A 15,395-nucleotide genomic window follows, 5' to 3' on the forward strand; every position below is an offset into this window, starting at 1 on the left:
AATACATTTAAACTCAGTTTTTCACAATTCCTGACATTTAATCCTAGTAAAAATTCCCTGTCTTAGATCAGTTAGGATCACCACTTTATTTTAAGAATGTGAAATGTCAGAATAATAGTAGAGAGAATGATTTATTTCATCACATTCCCAGTGGGTCAGAAGTTTACATGCGCTCAATTAGTATTTGGTAGCATTGCCTTTAAATTGTGCCTTGAACTTGGGTCAAATGTTTTGGGTAGCCTTTCACAAGCTTCCCACAATAAGTTGAGTGAATTTTGGCCCATTCCTCCTGACAGAGCTGGTGTAACGGAGTCAGGTTTGAAGGCCTCCTTGCTCGCACACGCTTTTTCAGTTCTGCCCACACATTTTCTATAGGATTGAGGTCAGGGCTTTGTGATGGCATCTCCAATATCTTGACTTTGTTGTCCTTAAGCCATTTTGCCACAACTTTGGAAGTATGCTTGGGGTCATTGTCCATTTGGAAGACCCATTTGCGACCAAGCTTTAACTTCCTGACTGATGTCTTGAGATGTTGCTTCAATATATCCACATCATTTTCCTTCCTCATGATGCCATCTATTTTGTGAAGTGCACCAGTCCCTCCTGCAGCAAAGCACCCCCACAGCATGATGCTGCCACCCCCGTGCTTCACGGTTGGGATGGTGTTCTTCGGCTTGCAAGCCTACCCCTTTTTCCTCCAAACATAACAATGGTCATTATGGCCAAACAGTTAAATTTTTGTTTAATCAGACCAGAGGACATTTCTCCAAAAAGTAAGATCTTTGTCCCCATGTGCAGTTGCAAACCGTAGTCTGGGTTTTTTATGGCGGTTTTGGAGTAGTGGCTTCTTCCTTGCTGAGCGGCCTTTCGGGTTATGTCGATATAGGACTCGTTTTACTGTGGATATAGATACTTTTGTATCAGTTTCCTCCAGCATCTTCACAAGGTCCTTTGCTGTTGTTCTGGGATTGATTTGCAATTTTCGCACCAAAGTACGTTCATCTCTAGGAGACAGAGCGCGTCTCCTTCCTGAGCGGTCCCATGGAGTTTATACTTGCGTACTATTGTTTGTACAGATGAATGTGGTACATTCAGGTGTTTGGAAATTGCTCCCAAGGATGAACCAGACTTGTGGAGGTCTACACTTTTTTTTCTGAGGTTTCTTTTGATTTTCCCATGATGTCAAGCAAAGAGGCACTGAGTTTGAAGGTAGGCCTTGAAATACATCCACAGGTACATCTCCAATTGACTCAAATGATGTCAATTAGCCTATCAGAAGTTTCTAAAGCCATGACATCATTTTCTGGAATTTTCCAAGCTGTTTAAAGGCACAGTCAACTCAGTGTATGTAAACTTCTGACCCATTGGAATTGTGATACAGTGAATTATAAGTGAAACAATCTGTCTGTAAACAATTGTTGGAAAAATTACTTGTGTCATGCACAAAGTAGATGTCCTAACCGACTTGCCAAAACTATAGTTTGTTAACAAGAAATTTGTGGAGTGGTTGAAAAACGAGTTTTAATGACTCCAACCTAAGTGTATGTAAACTTCCGACTTCAACTGTATATAGTTGCCCATCCCCTACCTACTGCTTTCAACTGACAACTTTCACATTCTCATGTGGCAAAAGTCATTTTTATCTGAACTAGCTAGTAGTGTCAATCCAAATGAATACTGTGTATAATAGGGTGAATGTTTTTGCATATCTTATTTATTTTAGCAAAATAAACCAAATATCTAGTATACATGAGTTCTGTTCAGTGTGGATTGATGACTTTGATTCCAACAGCACTCACACAAATGTGAACAATTTCAAAGGTTTTAACTTTTATTGTTTCCAGTTGGTTCAAAACACCTGTTGTCTGCAACAGCAACACTCTTTGCAGAAATAGTACTCAACATCCTGTAAAAAACCTCAGGCTATCATGAGGATATAAAGCAGAACTAACTGGTAAAACATAAATGTAAGTTGGTTGTACAGTAAAGAAAATATGCTCTCACACGTTACTCAAATTGGGGTACAAATCATTGCGTAAATTAAGATCAGAAGACGAAACATGGAGACATTAACATAAACATAAATACTATACAGGTACACATGGAAGATGAGAGTGGAAAACGTTCATACCATCTGAAAAGTCAATGTGTTTAGGGCCACACTTCAATTCATAAATTGATCACTTGCTTGCTTGAACACAGTCTGGACATTCAGATAAGTGTAATTGTCAACAAGTTTCCACCAGTCAATTTATAGATCTGTTTCTCCAGTCCTGTGATATTATTTTTTATTATGTACTTCTTTCACTTCTTATACCACCTTATACCTACGTTTTGATGTGGTGATTAATAACATTCAGATAGGGTACATGTTGGGATTCATGGTAAAAAAGGTATAAGGCCATAAGCACTTTTTTTATGCAATCGCCAAATATTGATTTACTAGGCCTAGTTTAACAACATGGGTCTTCATGTCTAAGAAAAAGGAGGTCACTTCCAAAACAGTAGCTAGCATTACAAAGTATCCTTGTTTCTGCTACAATTGCCTCATAAGTTTCAGATAGAAAAAGAAATGACTATAAACATCAATCCACACACACACATCCTCACAATGGATTTTGCATTAGAACATTACAAATCTGCACTTGTGGAAGAGTTTGCTGTGTTAGCATATACTGTAGCGCATTTTTATTCTTAACATGAAAATATAATTATATTATCGAAAACAGCACTGCTAGAAAAAAGGTCACTTGAAATGAGAGAAGCAAAAAAGTATTCCGTAGCTCTCCAAAATATTTAAGTTAAGTATTTTTTTGCTGTTTTTCCACCATTAACTTGGTTATCAAATGGCCCTACCTGGATTTGTCCAATAAGAAACTCAAATTTTCATTTTCTGTTGCAAAACGTTTTAAGATGTTTTCGGTTGCGTGCCCTAATGATCACAACCCTGGTAGTTGTGAAGTGTCAGTTGGGGTTTGGGAGGAGAGCGTTGTCCATTATCTAGTCCAGGGGCCCTTGGAAGATAAGTCTGAGGTAGCCGCTCTCACCAGCCAGCTGCTGCACGCAGAACGGACACGCGGCGTGGAAGGTGTGCGTGCCGTGTGGCAGCGGGATCTGGCTCCAGAACGCCGCCGTCTTCTCCGAGCACACGTGACCACACGGACTAAAGGCGTGAGTGGGCGGTGCCGCGTCCAGGTAAAACCCCGCCTCACACCCCAGCCATAACGGTACATACGGCCCCCTGGTTCGGCACATGGGGCACTCCCTCTCCCGGCCCACCTCCACCACCTCATCCTCGGGCTCCCGTCCTTGGCCTCCCCAGCCGTGGTAGCCGTGCACATGGCCGCATCGGAGGTAGACCCAGGGCTGCTTCTCATCCAGGATCTCCTTGCGGCGGAGGCTGGGGAAGGCCAGGGTGTTGAAGCCCACCGGGCACTGGGGCCGCCCAGCGTTCAGCTCCTGCCGCAGGGCTTCCAGGTGCTTCACGGTGGGGGTGCGCGAGAGGCCCTCGGCCGTGCGCCACAGGAGGGTAGCGCCACACAGGTCGATCAGCGAGCCGTCCACCAGTTCCTGGCTCTCGCTCTCCACCTGCAGTGGGAGAGAGGCGAGGACAAGAGACACAGAAATATTAGCAAAGAGATGGCGAGATATTCACAAACACAATACAAACACATGCTCCACATGGAGTGGCTCTGCAGTCTGCCTTGATTAAATGTGTCAATGGTCCTGTAGACGGCAACCTATAGATGCCACATTTAATAGCTGTGGGGTGAAGGGGGGATCATGGGTTCTCCATTAAGGGACCTTGTGTAGTGCTTTTCATTTCTTTGGAGTGAAGAGAGATAAGTATATTTCAGTATTGTATTGAGCATTGTCCTGTATTATTGGCCTTTAGCTCAATAATAGATCAAAGAAACCTTGTTTTTGTTTCAGACTGAGTGCAGACCTGCTGGGACTGAACCCACTGAACCAGCATCCCTTCCTCTCTCCCTCCCTTATCAGCTCTTGGCATTTCCTCCCCCCTTCCCTGGCCGTTCCCGTGCCTCAGTTTTAAAGTCTAAAGGCTAAACCACATCATAATCATAATAACAGCATGTCTGAGACTCTCAGTCATTCCTCCCAAAATGACGGTGAGGTTAGGAGGGTGAGGAGGGGAGGGGATTCCTATGAGAATTCCTCTGACACACAGCAATCTTCCAAACTGACTGTGTGGTCTCTGGGAGAAGGGGATGGAACTTAAAGGTCTAGAGTCAGGGTTTTCCAGGGGAGGTTATTATCGGTGACATAACAGACCTATCACACTATAAATCAGATGCTGATTTCTGTGTATGAGAAACCGAGACCTCAAACAGCTAAAGCCCATCCAACCAGACTATTCTGTACAACTGAGATAACAAATTAATTTGTTAAGATTTCCCATCTGCTCATATCACAGAGCTGTTGTTCAATGACTTTAATGAAGTTACCCAACAATAACATTTTGGAGGACGGTAGAGTCTATGTTCTGAAAAATTGTTCCAGAGATCAATTGTTCCAAGTTAGTGTGGAAACTGGGGATAATAGCTGGTGGGTTCCATTCAATTAGTGCAGTATTAATGCTTCAGAAACAGCTTCTTAAGACAATTTCCCTGCAAAACAATGGCATGGCATGGCTTGCAGAGAGGAGACTCACTCAATGAGACTGCACAGGAATGTGTGTATGTGTGTGTGAACATGTTATGTATCTGCAAGTGCTCACATCTACACACATGTTAGTGCTTGTTACTTAATGCGTGTGTGTGCATCTGTGTGTGTACGTGTGTGTGTGTGTGCATGCTTGTGTCTATGTACTAGCTACCCACCATTTTGCCCCGTTGCTGGGCGGAGCGGGTCTCTCTGAGGGTGAAGACGTTGCCACAGACAGAGATCTCTCTCCACACGCCCGGCTTGGAGTCCTGCGTGAAGCCGTGGCGAGGGTGCATCACCAGCACGCCATTAGTGGTCAGCCCGTCCATCTGTCCGTCCTGTGTCCTCCACTTGGCAGCCTTCTCCTGGGTGAGAGAAGGGATAGACAGTAGAAAAGGAAATATCCGTGCAATTCTTTTAGTTCTAATAGTTCATAGTTATATCACGGTTTTATTATGGCTCATAAACATCATTGCATCATAAATGCTAATTGCAAATGCTTACAGAGATACAGTATATCATACTAGTATTATTTCTATCCTAATTATATGGCAGCTATTTTGTTTTCATCACAATCACCAACTCACCCCCAGGAAGATGTTCTTGGAGGAGTCGAACCCGGCGGCGTAGATGCGAGCGGTGTAGGGTGGGCTCCGCTGGCAGATGATACGGCAGGCGAAGCGAGAGATGGTGCTCTGGATAGACTGGGTCTGGGTCTGGGTCTGGGTCTGGCCCTCCCCCCCGTGGCTCTGCTGGCTGCCGGGCACTGTGTCCGTCACCACAAAGTCTATGGGGCTCTCTGTGGAACGCCCAATCTGGGATGGAAGGGTATAGAGGTATATGAGTTATCAGCTTTAGTAATGTTCTTGCGAAAAAGCTTTTAGAGAGGCATATATAGTAACTCAACTGATTTAGTTCTTTATTTGGATTAGCTTTAGGAATCCCAGATATGTATTCTATGTCCCAGTCCTCAAATGGCTTCCTTTCCTTGTCTCCTTTTTAGGTGGTCTCTCAACCCATCCATTATGCTTCACTAAGATTGTTGCCTGTTAGCCTAGTCTTCTATAGTTGTTCATTCCATTTCAGTAGTTAGAGTTGGCTAAAGCACATACAGATCTGGGACCTGGACTATTGAGATTTGAGAGAAAAGACAGGTGGGCAAATTAATATAGGAGGAGGGAACATTTCAATTTATGGTTAGCTGAGGCTGTCGCTTAATGTCATGCAGATGTAATGGAGTAACAGCCCTGGGCGTTGGCCACCGCCAGACTGTTCACGCCTGTAAATCACTATGAGTGGAGACAGTCGAGACAAGGATCTGTGTGTGTGTGGTGTGTGTGTGTGTGGTGTGTGTGTGTGTGTGGTGTGTGGTGTGTGTGTGTGTGTGTGTGTGTGTGTGTGTGTGTGTGTGTGTAGACTTTCTGTGTCATGTGAAGAAAGCCACTGTCTCCCTATTGTTATCACAATGAATATTTGTTACTTGGCAGTGAGAACGGAACAATCATTCTCTACTTAGAGAAACTCCTTCAGGAGAACAACATTGGAGAGAGAGAGAGAGAGAGATAGAGAGAGAGAGAGAGAGAGAGAGAGAGAGAGAGAGATGAGAGAGAGTAGAGAGAGAGAGAGAGAGAGAGAGATAGAGAGAGAGAGAGAGAGAGAGAGAGAGAGAGAGAGAAGAGAGAAGAGAGAGAGAGAGAGAGAGAGAGAGAGAGAGAGAGAAGAGAGAGAGAGAGAGAGAGAGAGAGAGAGAAGAGAGAGAGAGAGAGAGAGAGAGAGAGAGAGAGAGGAGAGAGAGATGAGAGAGAGAGAGAGAGAGAGAGAGAGAGAGAGAGAGAGAGAGAGAGAGTGAGAGAGAGAGAGAGAGAGAGAGAGAGAGAGAGAGAGAGAGAGATTAAAGGGGGTATCAGAAAGGAATGTCTGAGTGATGGCAGGGTGCACCTGGGCTCCATATGGTCTCACTGCTTAACTGCCTGCTGAATCAGCTTAGAGAAGCCACAATGTCATTCGTCAAATCTCTATAATCTATACAGGATGTACCGCAGTGGCAGTCGGTGACGTTTAAGATGAGGGAGGACAATAAAAAAATGTTTTATGAGCATGGCCTTATTTCTATCACAGCATATTGGATGACTGTCATTCATATTACATTCACCCAGCTCAATGTAACATCGATAGGTTTAGGCTACTACATGATACTACAATTTTCCCTATTCAACCTAGCCTATGAACGCTAGCCTTTCAGAGCATTTCATGGCTACAGCTGTGAGTGCTACAGGGCGATAGTCATTTAGACAGGTTAACTTGGCGTTCTTGGGCACAGGGACTACGGTGGTCTGCTTGAAACATGTAGGTATTACAGACTGGGTCAGGGAGAGGTTGAAAATGTCAGTGAAGTCACTTGCCAGCTGGTCAGCGCATGCGCTGAGTATGCGTCCTGGTAATCCGTTTAAAGGTCTTACTCACATCGGCTACGGAGAGCCTGATCACACAGTCGAGCATATGAGTTGGCAAGACAGCACAACCGATCTGGGACCAGGCTTGACTTGAGCAGTGAGGACACGCTGAGGACACACTCACCTGGAACATGTCTGTATTGCTGTCATGAGTGTACTCCACCACCACTGTCTGGGCCCGGGACAGAGTGTAGGAGATACTGTGCTGGTCCTTGTTGCTGATGGCCTGCAGGTGGTGAGGGAAAAGTTTGATGTTAGGAGTAGCAGGATGATGTCATTACCAATTAACTATTTACTTCAGGTGGTACTCCTCCTCCTCCCCCTCCCAGCTAGCACTGTGCCTTACACCACTGCGCCACTCGGGAGACAAGACAGATATAATGCAACTGATAGAGAGAAAATTGTGTATTAGGGCAACAAGAGACAATGCCGTCGCTATCGTCTTGTTTTTATCAAGCATACATTATGTTATATAAGAGACTTTTACAGAAGTCGATTACAGAAAGAAGTCTTCAATTCCAGCATACAGTATGACTGTTTCCTAGCTCCTACCTTGGCTGCCTGTGGTGTGCACGCCACGTGCACTGTGCTGGGTTTCACCCCGCTGGCCTTGGGTCTCCGGCACAGTGCAAAGCGGCTTTTCCGCCTCCCCTTGTCTCCGTTGGGTAGGGAGCCATTGTACCTGCGTAGACAAGAACACACCCCATAGAAATTGACCATTTTAATCAAGACATCCTGGCAGTGGGATCCTAGTTACAGTACAAAATAAGTTACAGTACAAAATAAGCTGTTGATTGTTTGTTTCATCATATAGGATATATAAGTATGTGGACACCCCTTCAAATTAGTGGATTCGGCTATTTCAACCACACCCGTCGTTGACAGTTGTATAAAATCGAGCACACAGCCATGCAATCTCCATAGACAAACATTGGCAGTAGAATGGCCCGTACTGATGAGCTCAGTTACTTTCAATGTGGCACCGTCATAGGATGCCACCTTTCCAACAAGTCAGTTCGTCAAATTTCTCCCCTGTTAGAGCAGCCCCGGTCAACTGTAAGTGCTGTTATTGGGAAGTGGAAATGTCTAGGAGCAACAACGGCTCAGCCGCAAAGTGGTAGGCCACACAAGCGCACAGAAAATAACCGCTGAATGCTGAAGCACGCAGCGTGTAAAAATCGTCCGTCCTCGGTTGCAACACTCACTACCGAGTTCCAAACTACCTCTTGAAGCAACGTCAGCACAATAACTGTTAGTCGGGAGCTTCATGAAATGGGTTTCCATGGCCGAGCAGCCGCAAACAAGCCTAAGATCACCATGCGCAATGCCAAGCGTCGGCTAGCGTGGTATAAAGCTTGCCGCCATTGGACTCTGGAGCAGTGGAAACGTGTTCAATGGAGTGATGAATCACGCTTCACCATCTTACAGTCCGACGGATGAATCTGGGTTTGGCGGATGCCAGGATAACGCTACCTGCCCAAATGCATATGCTAACTGTAAAGTTTGGTGGAGGAGTAATAATGGTCTGGGGCTGCTTTTCATGGTTCGGGCTAGGCCCCTTAGTTCCAGTTAAGGGAAATCTTAACGCTACAGCATACAATGACATTCTAGACGATTCTGTGCTTCCAACTTTGTGGCAACAGTTTGGGGAAGGCCCTTTCCTGTTTCAGCATGACAATGCCCCCGTGCACAAATCAAGGTCCATACAGAAATGGTTTCTCGAGATCGGTGTGAAAGAACTTGACTGACCTCCACAGAGCCCTGAACTCAACCCCATTGAATTGGAACGCTGACTGCGAGCCAGGCCTAATCGCCCAACATCAGTGCCCGACCTCACTAATGCTCTTGTGGCTGAATTGAAGCATGTCCCCGCAGCAATGTTCCAACATCTAGTGGAAAGCCTTCCCAGAAGAGTGGATGCTGTTATTGCAGCAAAGGGGGGACCAACTCCATATTAATGCACATGATTTTGGAATGAGATGTTCGACGAGCAGGTGTCCATATACTTTTGGCCACGTTGTGTACATTTTTATTTAGATTTGTGTTTTAATATGTGAAAATAAGACTATGCAAAATAAGACTATGCTAACTAAGACTCTGAACACAACTAAAACAAATAGTTTAACCACTGTAAACCCATTTAAAAGGGAAATGAATGAGAACTGTTGATGTGCCCTTGAGCAAGGCACTTAACCCTAATTGTGCCTGTATGTCACTCTGGATAAAAGCATCTGCTAAATGACTAAAATGTAAATGTAATTAAGTAATTTGATCCACTTCTAAAATAAAGTGACCATTGAGAGGGGACGACTGTCTACTTTACTGTAATTCCTTGGTGGAATAGGGTCACACTCGACGCCAGCTTTGGGTTTGTTGAATTCTGATCTCCATTAAAACGAGGCCCAATCCTCTTTCATCCAATCAGAGGAGCTAAGCTATGAGGTTATCTTTTGGTCGCTTACCCAAGCCAGCATCTGCCATGTAAACATTCAACTTTCAGACAGTACGGTTGAGCGAGTGCAAAGATTTAATTGGGAAATGAGGGCTTTCCTGTTGCTTCATCGAAAGTAAGCAGCCACCTACTTTTCCTGGACAAGCTGATGTATTAAGAGTGTATTAACTAATTTCATGTCTTCATTGGTAGCATTACATCCAGAGCTAACTGAGACAACCAATGCATTTGTTAACTATTTGGAACTGCAAAATGAAAATAATCTATGACCACCTAATTGTTAGTTGAACGTTGTTTTCTTTTCAGACAGTTTATTCTACTGCTAAATACAATGTGAACGTGACAGAATATTTTCGAAGCCATAACAACCACCAACAATTTAGCTCGCATCCTCCTCTCTGCACCACATAGGCTACATTCTCCTTTGTCCGAAAAAACGTCCTACACTCAGGAAGCCAGCAGCGTTCTTTGTTTACCCTTACTGTGGCTGAGTTGCAGTGTGCATTTAACTGGATTTAGATTGAACCACCCTACTCCCCCTTTTTAAAAGAAACAAAACTGCCCAGTTCAAATGTCGTAAATGAACATGTACCATTGTGTCTGTTGGAAGTTGGAACAATGTGGTTCACATTTAGAGCATAAGGGCTGACTGGCATTTATTTCAAAGAACCTCCACGTAGCAAAGTTGTAGCATACCACAGTTGCCAATACATAATTTAACATGTACAGTGCCTTCAGAAAGTACTCATATCCCTTGGCTTTATCCACATTTTGTTGTGTTACAGCCTTAATTTTTTATCACTGGTCTACACACAATACCCCATAATGTCAAAGTGGAATTATGTTTTTTTAACTTTTTACAAATTAATAAAAAATGAAAAGCTGAAATGTCTTGTGTCAATAACCATGCAACCCCTTTTTTTATGGCAAGCCTAAATAAATTCAGAAGTATAAAATTGGTTCACAAGTCACATAATTAGTTGCATGGACTCACTCTGTGTGCAATAATAGTGTTTAACATGATTTTTGAATGACTACCTCATCTCTGTACTCCACACGTACAATTATCTGTAAGGTCCCTCAGTCGAGCAGTGAATTTCAAACACATATTCAACCACAAAGACCAGGGAGGTTTTCCAATGCCTCGCAAAGAAGGGCACCTATTGGGATATGGGGGGGAAAAAGCAGACATTGAATATCCCTTTGAGCATGATGAAGTTATAAATTACACTTTGGATGGTGTATCAATACACCCAGCCACTACAAAGATAAAGGCGTCCTTCCTAACTCAGTTGCCGGAGAGGAAGGAAACCGCTCAGGGATTTCACCATGAGGCCAATGCTGACTTTAAAACGTTTACAGCGTTTAATTGATGTGATAGGAGAAAACTGAGGCTGGATCAACAACATTGTAGTTACTCCACATACTAAACTAATTGACAGAGTGAAAAGAACAAAGCCTGTACAGAATACAAATACTCCAAAACATGCATCCTGTTTGCAACAAGGCACTAAGTAACTAACAACTAACAAGGCACTGCAAAAAATGTGGCAAAGCAATTCACTTTTTGTCCTGAATACAAAGTGTTATGTTTGGGGCAAATCCAATACAACACATTGCTGAGTACCACTCTCCATATTTTCAAGCATAGTGGTGACTGCATCATGTTATGCGTATGCTTGTAATCGTTAAGGACTGGGGAGTTTTTCAGGATAAAAAAGAAGCGGAATTGAGCTAAGCACAGGTTCCTGGTTCAGCCTGCTTTCCACCAGATACTGGGAGATGAATTCACCTTTCAGCAGGACAATAACCTAAAACATAAGGCCAAATCTACACTGGAGTTGCTTACCAAGAAGACAGTGAATGTTCCTGAGTGGCCGAGTTACAGTTTTGACTTAAATCTGCTTGAAAATCTATGGAAAGACCTGAAAATGGTTGTCTAGCAATGATCAACAACCAATTTGACAGAGCTTGAAGAATTTTGAAAAGAATAATGGGCAATTGTTGCACAATCCAGGTGTGGAAATCTCTTAGAGACTTACCCAGAAAGACCCAAGTGGTGAAGGTAAGGAACAACACCTCTTGACACGCTGATCCTCAACACTGGGGCCCCACAGGGGTGTGTGCTCAGCCCTCTCCTGTACTTCCTGTTCATCCATGACTGCGTGGCTACGCAAGTCTCCAACTCAATCATCAAGTTTGCTGACGAAACAACAGTGGTAGGCCTGATTACCAACAATGACGAGACAGCTTACAGGAAGAAGGTGAAAGCCCTGGCGGAGTGGTGGCAGGAGAATAACCTCTCCCTCAATGTCAACAAAACAAAGGAGTTGATAGTTGACTACAGGAGACAGCAGAGAGAGCATGCCCCCATCCACATCGACGGGGCCGTAGGCGAGAAGGGCAAAAGCTTTTAGTTCCTCGTTATGCACATCACTGATGACCTGAAATGGTCCCTTCACACAGACAGTGTGGCGAAAAAGGCGCTACAGCGCCTCTTCAACCTCAGGAGGCTGAAGATATTGGGCTTGGCCCCTAGGACCCTCACAAACTTCTACAGATGCACCATTGAGAGCATTCTCGTAGGCTGTATCACCGCCTGGTACGGCAATTGCACTGTCCACAACCGCAGGGCTATCCAGAGGGTGGTGTGGTCGAACCAACGCATCGGGGACACACTGCCTGCCCTCCAGGATGTCTACAGCACCCGATGTCACAAGAAGGCCAAGGCGATCATCAAGGACCTCAGCCACCCAAGCCACGGCCTGTTCACCACGCTACCATCTAGAAGGAGGAAACAGTACAGGTGCATCAAAGCTGGGACAGAGACACCGTTAAAAAGCTTCTATCGCCAAGCCATCAGAATGTTAAACTAGCCAACCTCCCCCAGTACCCTGCCCTGAACCTTAGTCAATGTTACTAGCTAGCTACCACCCGGTACTCTACCCTGCACCTTTGAGACTGCTTTGCCCTATGTACATAGAGTCATTGAACACTGGTTACTTTAATAATGTTTACATGGTCTGTCCGTGATAAAGACATGTTCTGCTTTTTTGACACCACACTCCTGCAGGGTCTAGTTTTAAATGATCTTGGTTATTGCCCAGTCTAATGGTCAAGTGCTGCAAAGAAGGACCTAGAAAAACTACAGCTGGCCCATAGAGCAGCACGTCTTGCTCTTCACTATAATCAGAAGGCTAATATCAATACTATGCATGCCAGTTTCTCGTAACTAAAAGTAGAGGAGAGACTGACTGCATCACTTCTTATTTTCATAAAAAACTTGTTTCCAAATTCCAAATGGTTTGAATAGTCAACTTACACACAGCTCTGACACACACACTTACCCCACCAGACATGTCACCAGGGGTCTTTTCATAATCCCCAAATCCAGAACAAATTCAAGAAAACGTACAGTACTATATACAGTTGAAGTCTGAAGTTTACATACACTTAGGTTGGAGTCATTAAAACTCATTTTTCAACCACTCCACAAATTTCTTATTAACAAACTATAGTTTTGGCAAGTCGGTTAGGACATCTACTTTGTGCATGACACAAGTAATTTTTCCAACAATTGTTTACAGACAGATTGTTTCACTTATAATTTACTGTATCACAATTCCAGTGGGTCAGAAGTTTACATACACTGAGTTGACTGTGCCTTTAAACAGCTTGGAAAATTCCAGAAAATGATGTCATGGCTTTAGAAGCTTCTGATAGGCTAATTGACATAATTTGAGTCAATTGGAGGTGTCCCTGTGGATGTATTTCAAGGCCTACCTTCAAACTCAGTGCCTCTGCTTGACATCATGGGAAAATCAAAATAAATCAGCCAAGACCTCAGAAAAAACATTGTAGACCTCCACAAGTCTGGTTCATCCTTGGGAGCAATTTCCAAACGCCCGAAGGTACCACGTTCATCAGTACAAACAATAATACGCAAGTATAAACTCCATGGGACCACGCAGCCGTCATACCGCTCAGGAAGGAGACGCGTTCTGTCTCCTTGAGATGAACGTACTTTGGTGCGAAATGTACAAATCAATCCCAGAACAACAGCAAAGGACCTTGTGAAGATGCTGGAGGAAACAGGTACAAAAGTATCTATATCCACAGTAAAACTAGTCCTATATCGATGTAACCTCAAAGGCCGCTCAGCAAGGAAGAAGCCACTGCTCCAAAACCGCCATAAAAAAGCCAGACTACGGTTTGCAACTGCACATGGGGACAAAGATCTTACTTTTTGGAGAAATGTCCTCTGGTCTGATTAAACAAAAATTGAACTGTTTGGCCATAATGACCATCGTTATGTTTGGAGGAAAAAGGGGTAGGCTTGCAAGCCGAAGAACACCATCCCAACCGTGAAGCACGGGGGTGGCAGCATCATGCTGTGGGGGTGCTTTGCTGCAGGAGGGACTGGTGCACTTCACAAAATAGATGGCATCATGAGGAAGGAAAATGATGTGGATATATTGAAGCAACATCTCAAGACACAAGACAAGTTAAAGCTTGGTTGCAAATGGGTCTTCCAAATGGACAATGACCCCAAGCATACTTCCAAGGTTGTGGCAAAATGGCTTAAGGACAACAAAGTCAAGGTATTGGAGTGGCCATCACAAAGCCCTGACCTCAATCCTATAGAAAATGTGTGGGCAGAACTGAAAAAGCGTGTGCGAGCTTACAAACCTGACTCAGTTACTCCAGCTCTGTCAGGAGGAATGGGCCAAAATTCACCCAACTTATTGTGGGAAGCTTGTGGAAGGCTACCCGAAACGTTTGACCGAAGTTAAACAATTTAAAGGCAATGCTACCAAATACTAATTGAGTGTATGTAAACTTCTGACCCACTGGGAATGTGATGAAAGAAATAAAAGCTGAAATATATCATTCTCTCTACTATTATTCTGACATTTCACAATCTTAAAATAAAGTGTTGATCCTAACTGACCTAAAACAGGGAATTTTTACTAGGATTAAATGTCAGGAATTGTGAAAAACTGAGTTTAAATGTATTTGGCTAAGGTGTATGTAAACTTCCGACTTCAACTGTATAGCCATGACTGCCCTTCCATCTCAGATTACTCAAATGAACAGCAAAACTGGTTTAAAAAAACAGATAAAGCAACACATCACGGCACAATGCCTCTCCCCTATTTGACCTAGATATTTTGTGTGTATGTACTGAAATGTAGGCTGTGTGATGTTTTAAATTGATGTAGTTCTGTCCTTGAGCTGTTCTTGTCTATTCATATTCTGTATTATGTCATGTTTCATGTTTTGTGTGGACCCCAGGAAGAGTACCTGCTGCCTTCGCAACGACTAATGGGGATCCTAATAAAACACCAAAAAGACATACTGTTTTACCAACTTTATATGTATATACTGTATTCTAGTCATGGCTCATCCTATATAACTACTACTGTACAGACCTTTTCTATTCATATACTGCCCATACTGTCTATATATACAGACAATACCAGTCAAAAGTTTGGACACACCTACTCATTCCAGGGTTTTTATTTATTTGTACTATTTTCTACATTGTAGAATAATAGTGAAGACATCAAAACTATAAAATAACACATACGGAATCATGTAGTAGCCAAAAAAGTGTTAAACAAATCAAAATATATTTTACATTTGAGATTCTTCAAAGTAGCCACCCTTTGCCTTGATGACAGCTTTGCACACTCTTGGCATTCTCTCAACCAGGAGGCCAGGTCATCTGATGCAGCACTCCATCACTCTCCCTCTTGGTTAAATAGCCCTTACACAGCCTGGAGGTGTGTTGGGTAATTGTCCTGTTGAAAAACAAATGATAG

At 43.6% G+C, this 15,395-nt stretch overlaps 1 protein-coding gene across 2 annotated transcripts in view; it reads right to left on the reverse strand.

Moving 5' to 3' along the window:
- Positions 1 to 1,808: 1,808 nt before the first annotated feature.
- The window catches only part of LOC311113681 (E3 ubiquitin-protein ligase pellino homolog 1-like), a 36,461-nt gene continuing 22,874 nt past the window's right edge, over positions 1,809 to 15,395 (reverse strand). Inside the window, exons 1-6 of one of the 2 annotated variants that reach the window (XM_084156979.1) lie at positions 10,609 to 10,677; positions 7,671 to 7,800; positions 7,243 to 7,344; positions 5,253 to 5,480; positions 4,842 to 5,030; positions 1,809 to 3,588 (exon numbers count right to left, since the gene is read on the reverse strand). In XM_084156979.1, the coding sequence (XP_084013105.1) occupies positions 3,001 to 3,588; positions 4,842 to 5,030; positions 5,253 to 5,480; positions 7,243 to 7,344; positions 7,671 to 7,800; positions 10,609 to 10,613 (1,242 nt within the window). In that variant the 5' untranslated portion in view covers positions 10,614 to 10,677 and the 3' untranslated portion in view covers positions 1,809 to 3,000. Of the gene's footprint in view, positions 3,589 to 4,841; positions 5,031 to 5,252; positions 5,481 to 7,242; positions 7,345 to 7,670; positions 7,801 to 10,608; positions 10,678 to 15,395 lie in introns of those variants that run through there. The other variant, XM_084156978.1, reaches the window with a different exon arrangement.

Source organism: Coregonus lavaretus, assembly GCF_964263955.1.
Source record: "Coregonus lavaretus genome assembly, chromosome: 40".
NCBI classification, from domain to species: Eukaryota; Metazoa; Chordata; class Actinopteri; order Salmoniformes; family Salmonidae; genus Coregonus; species Coregonus lavaretus.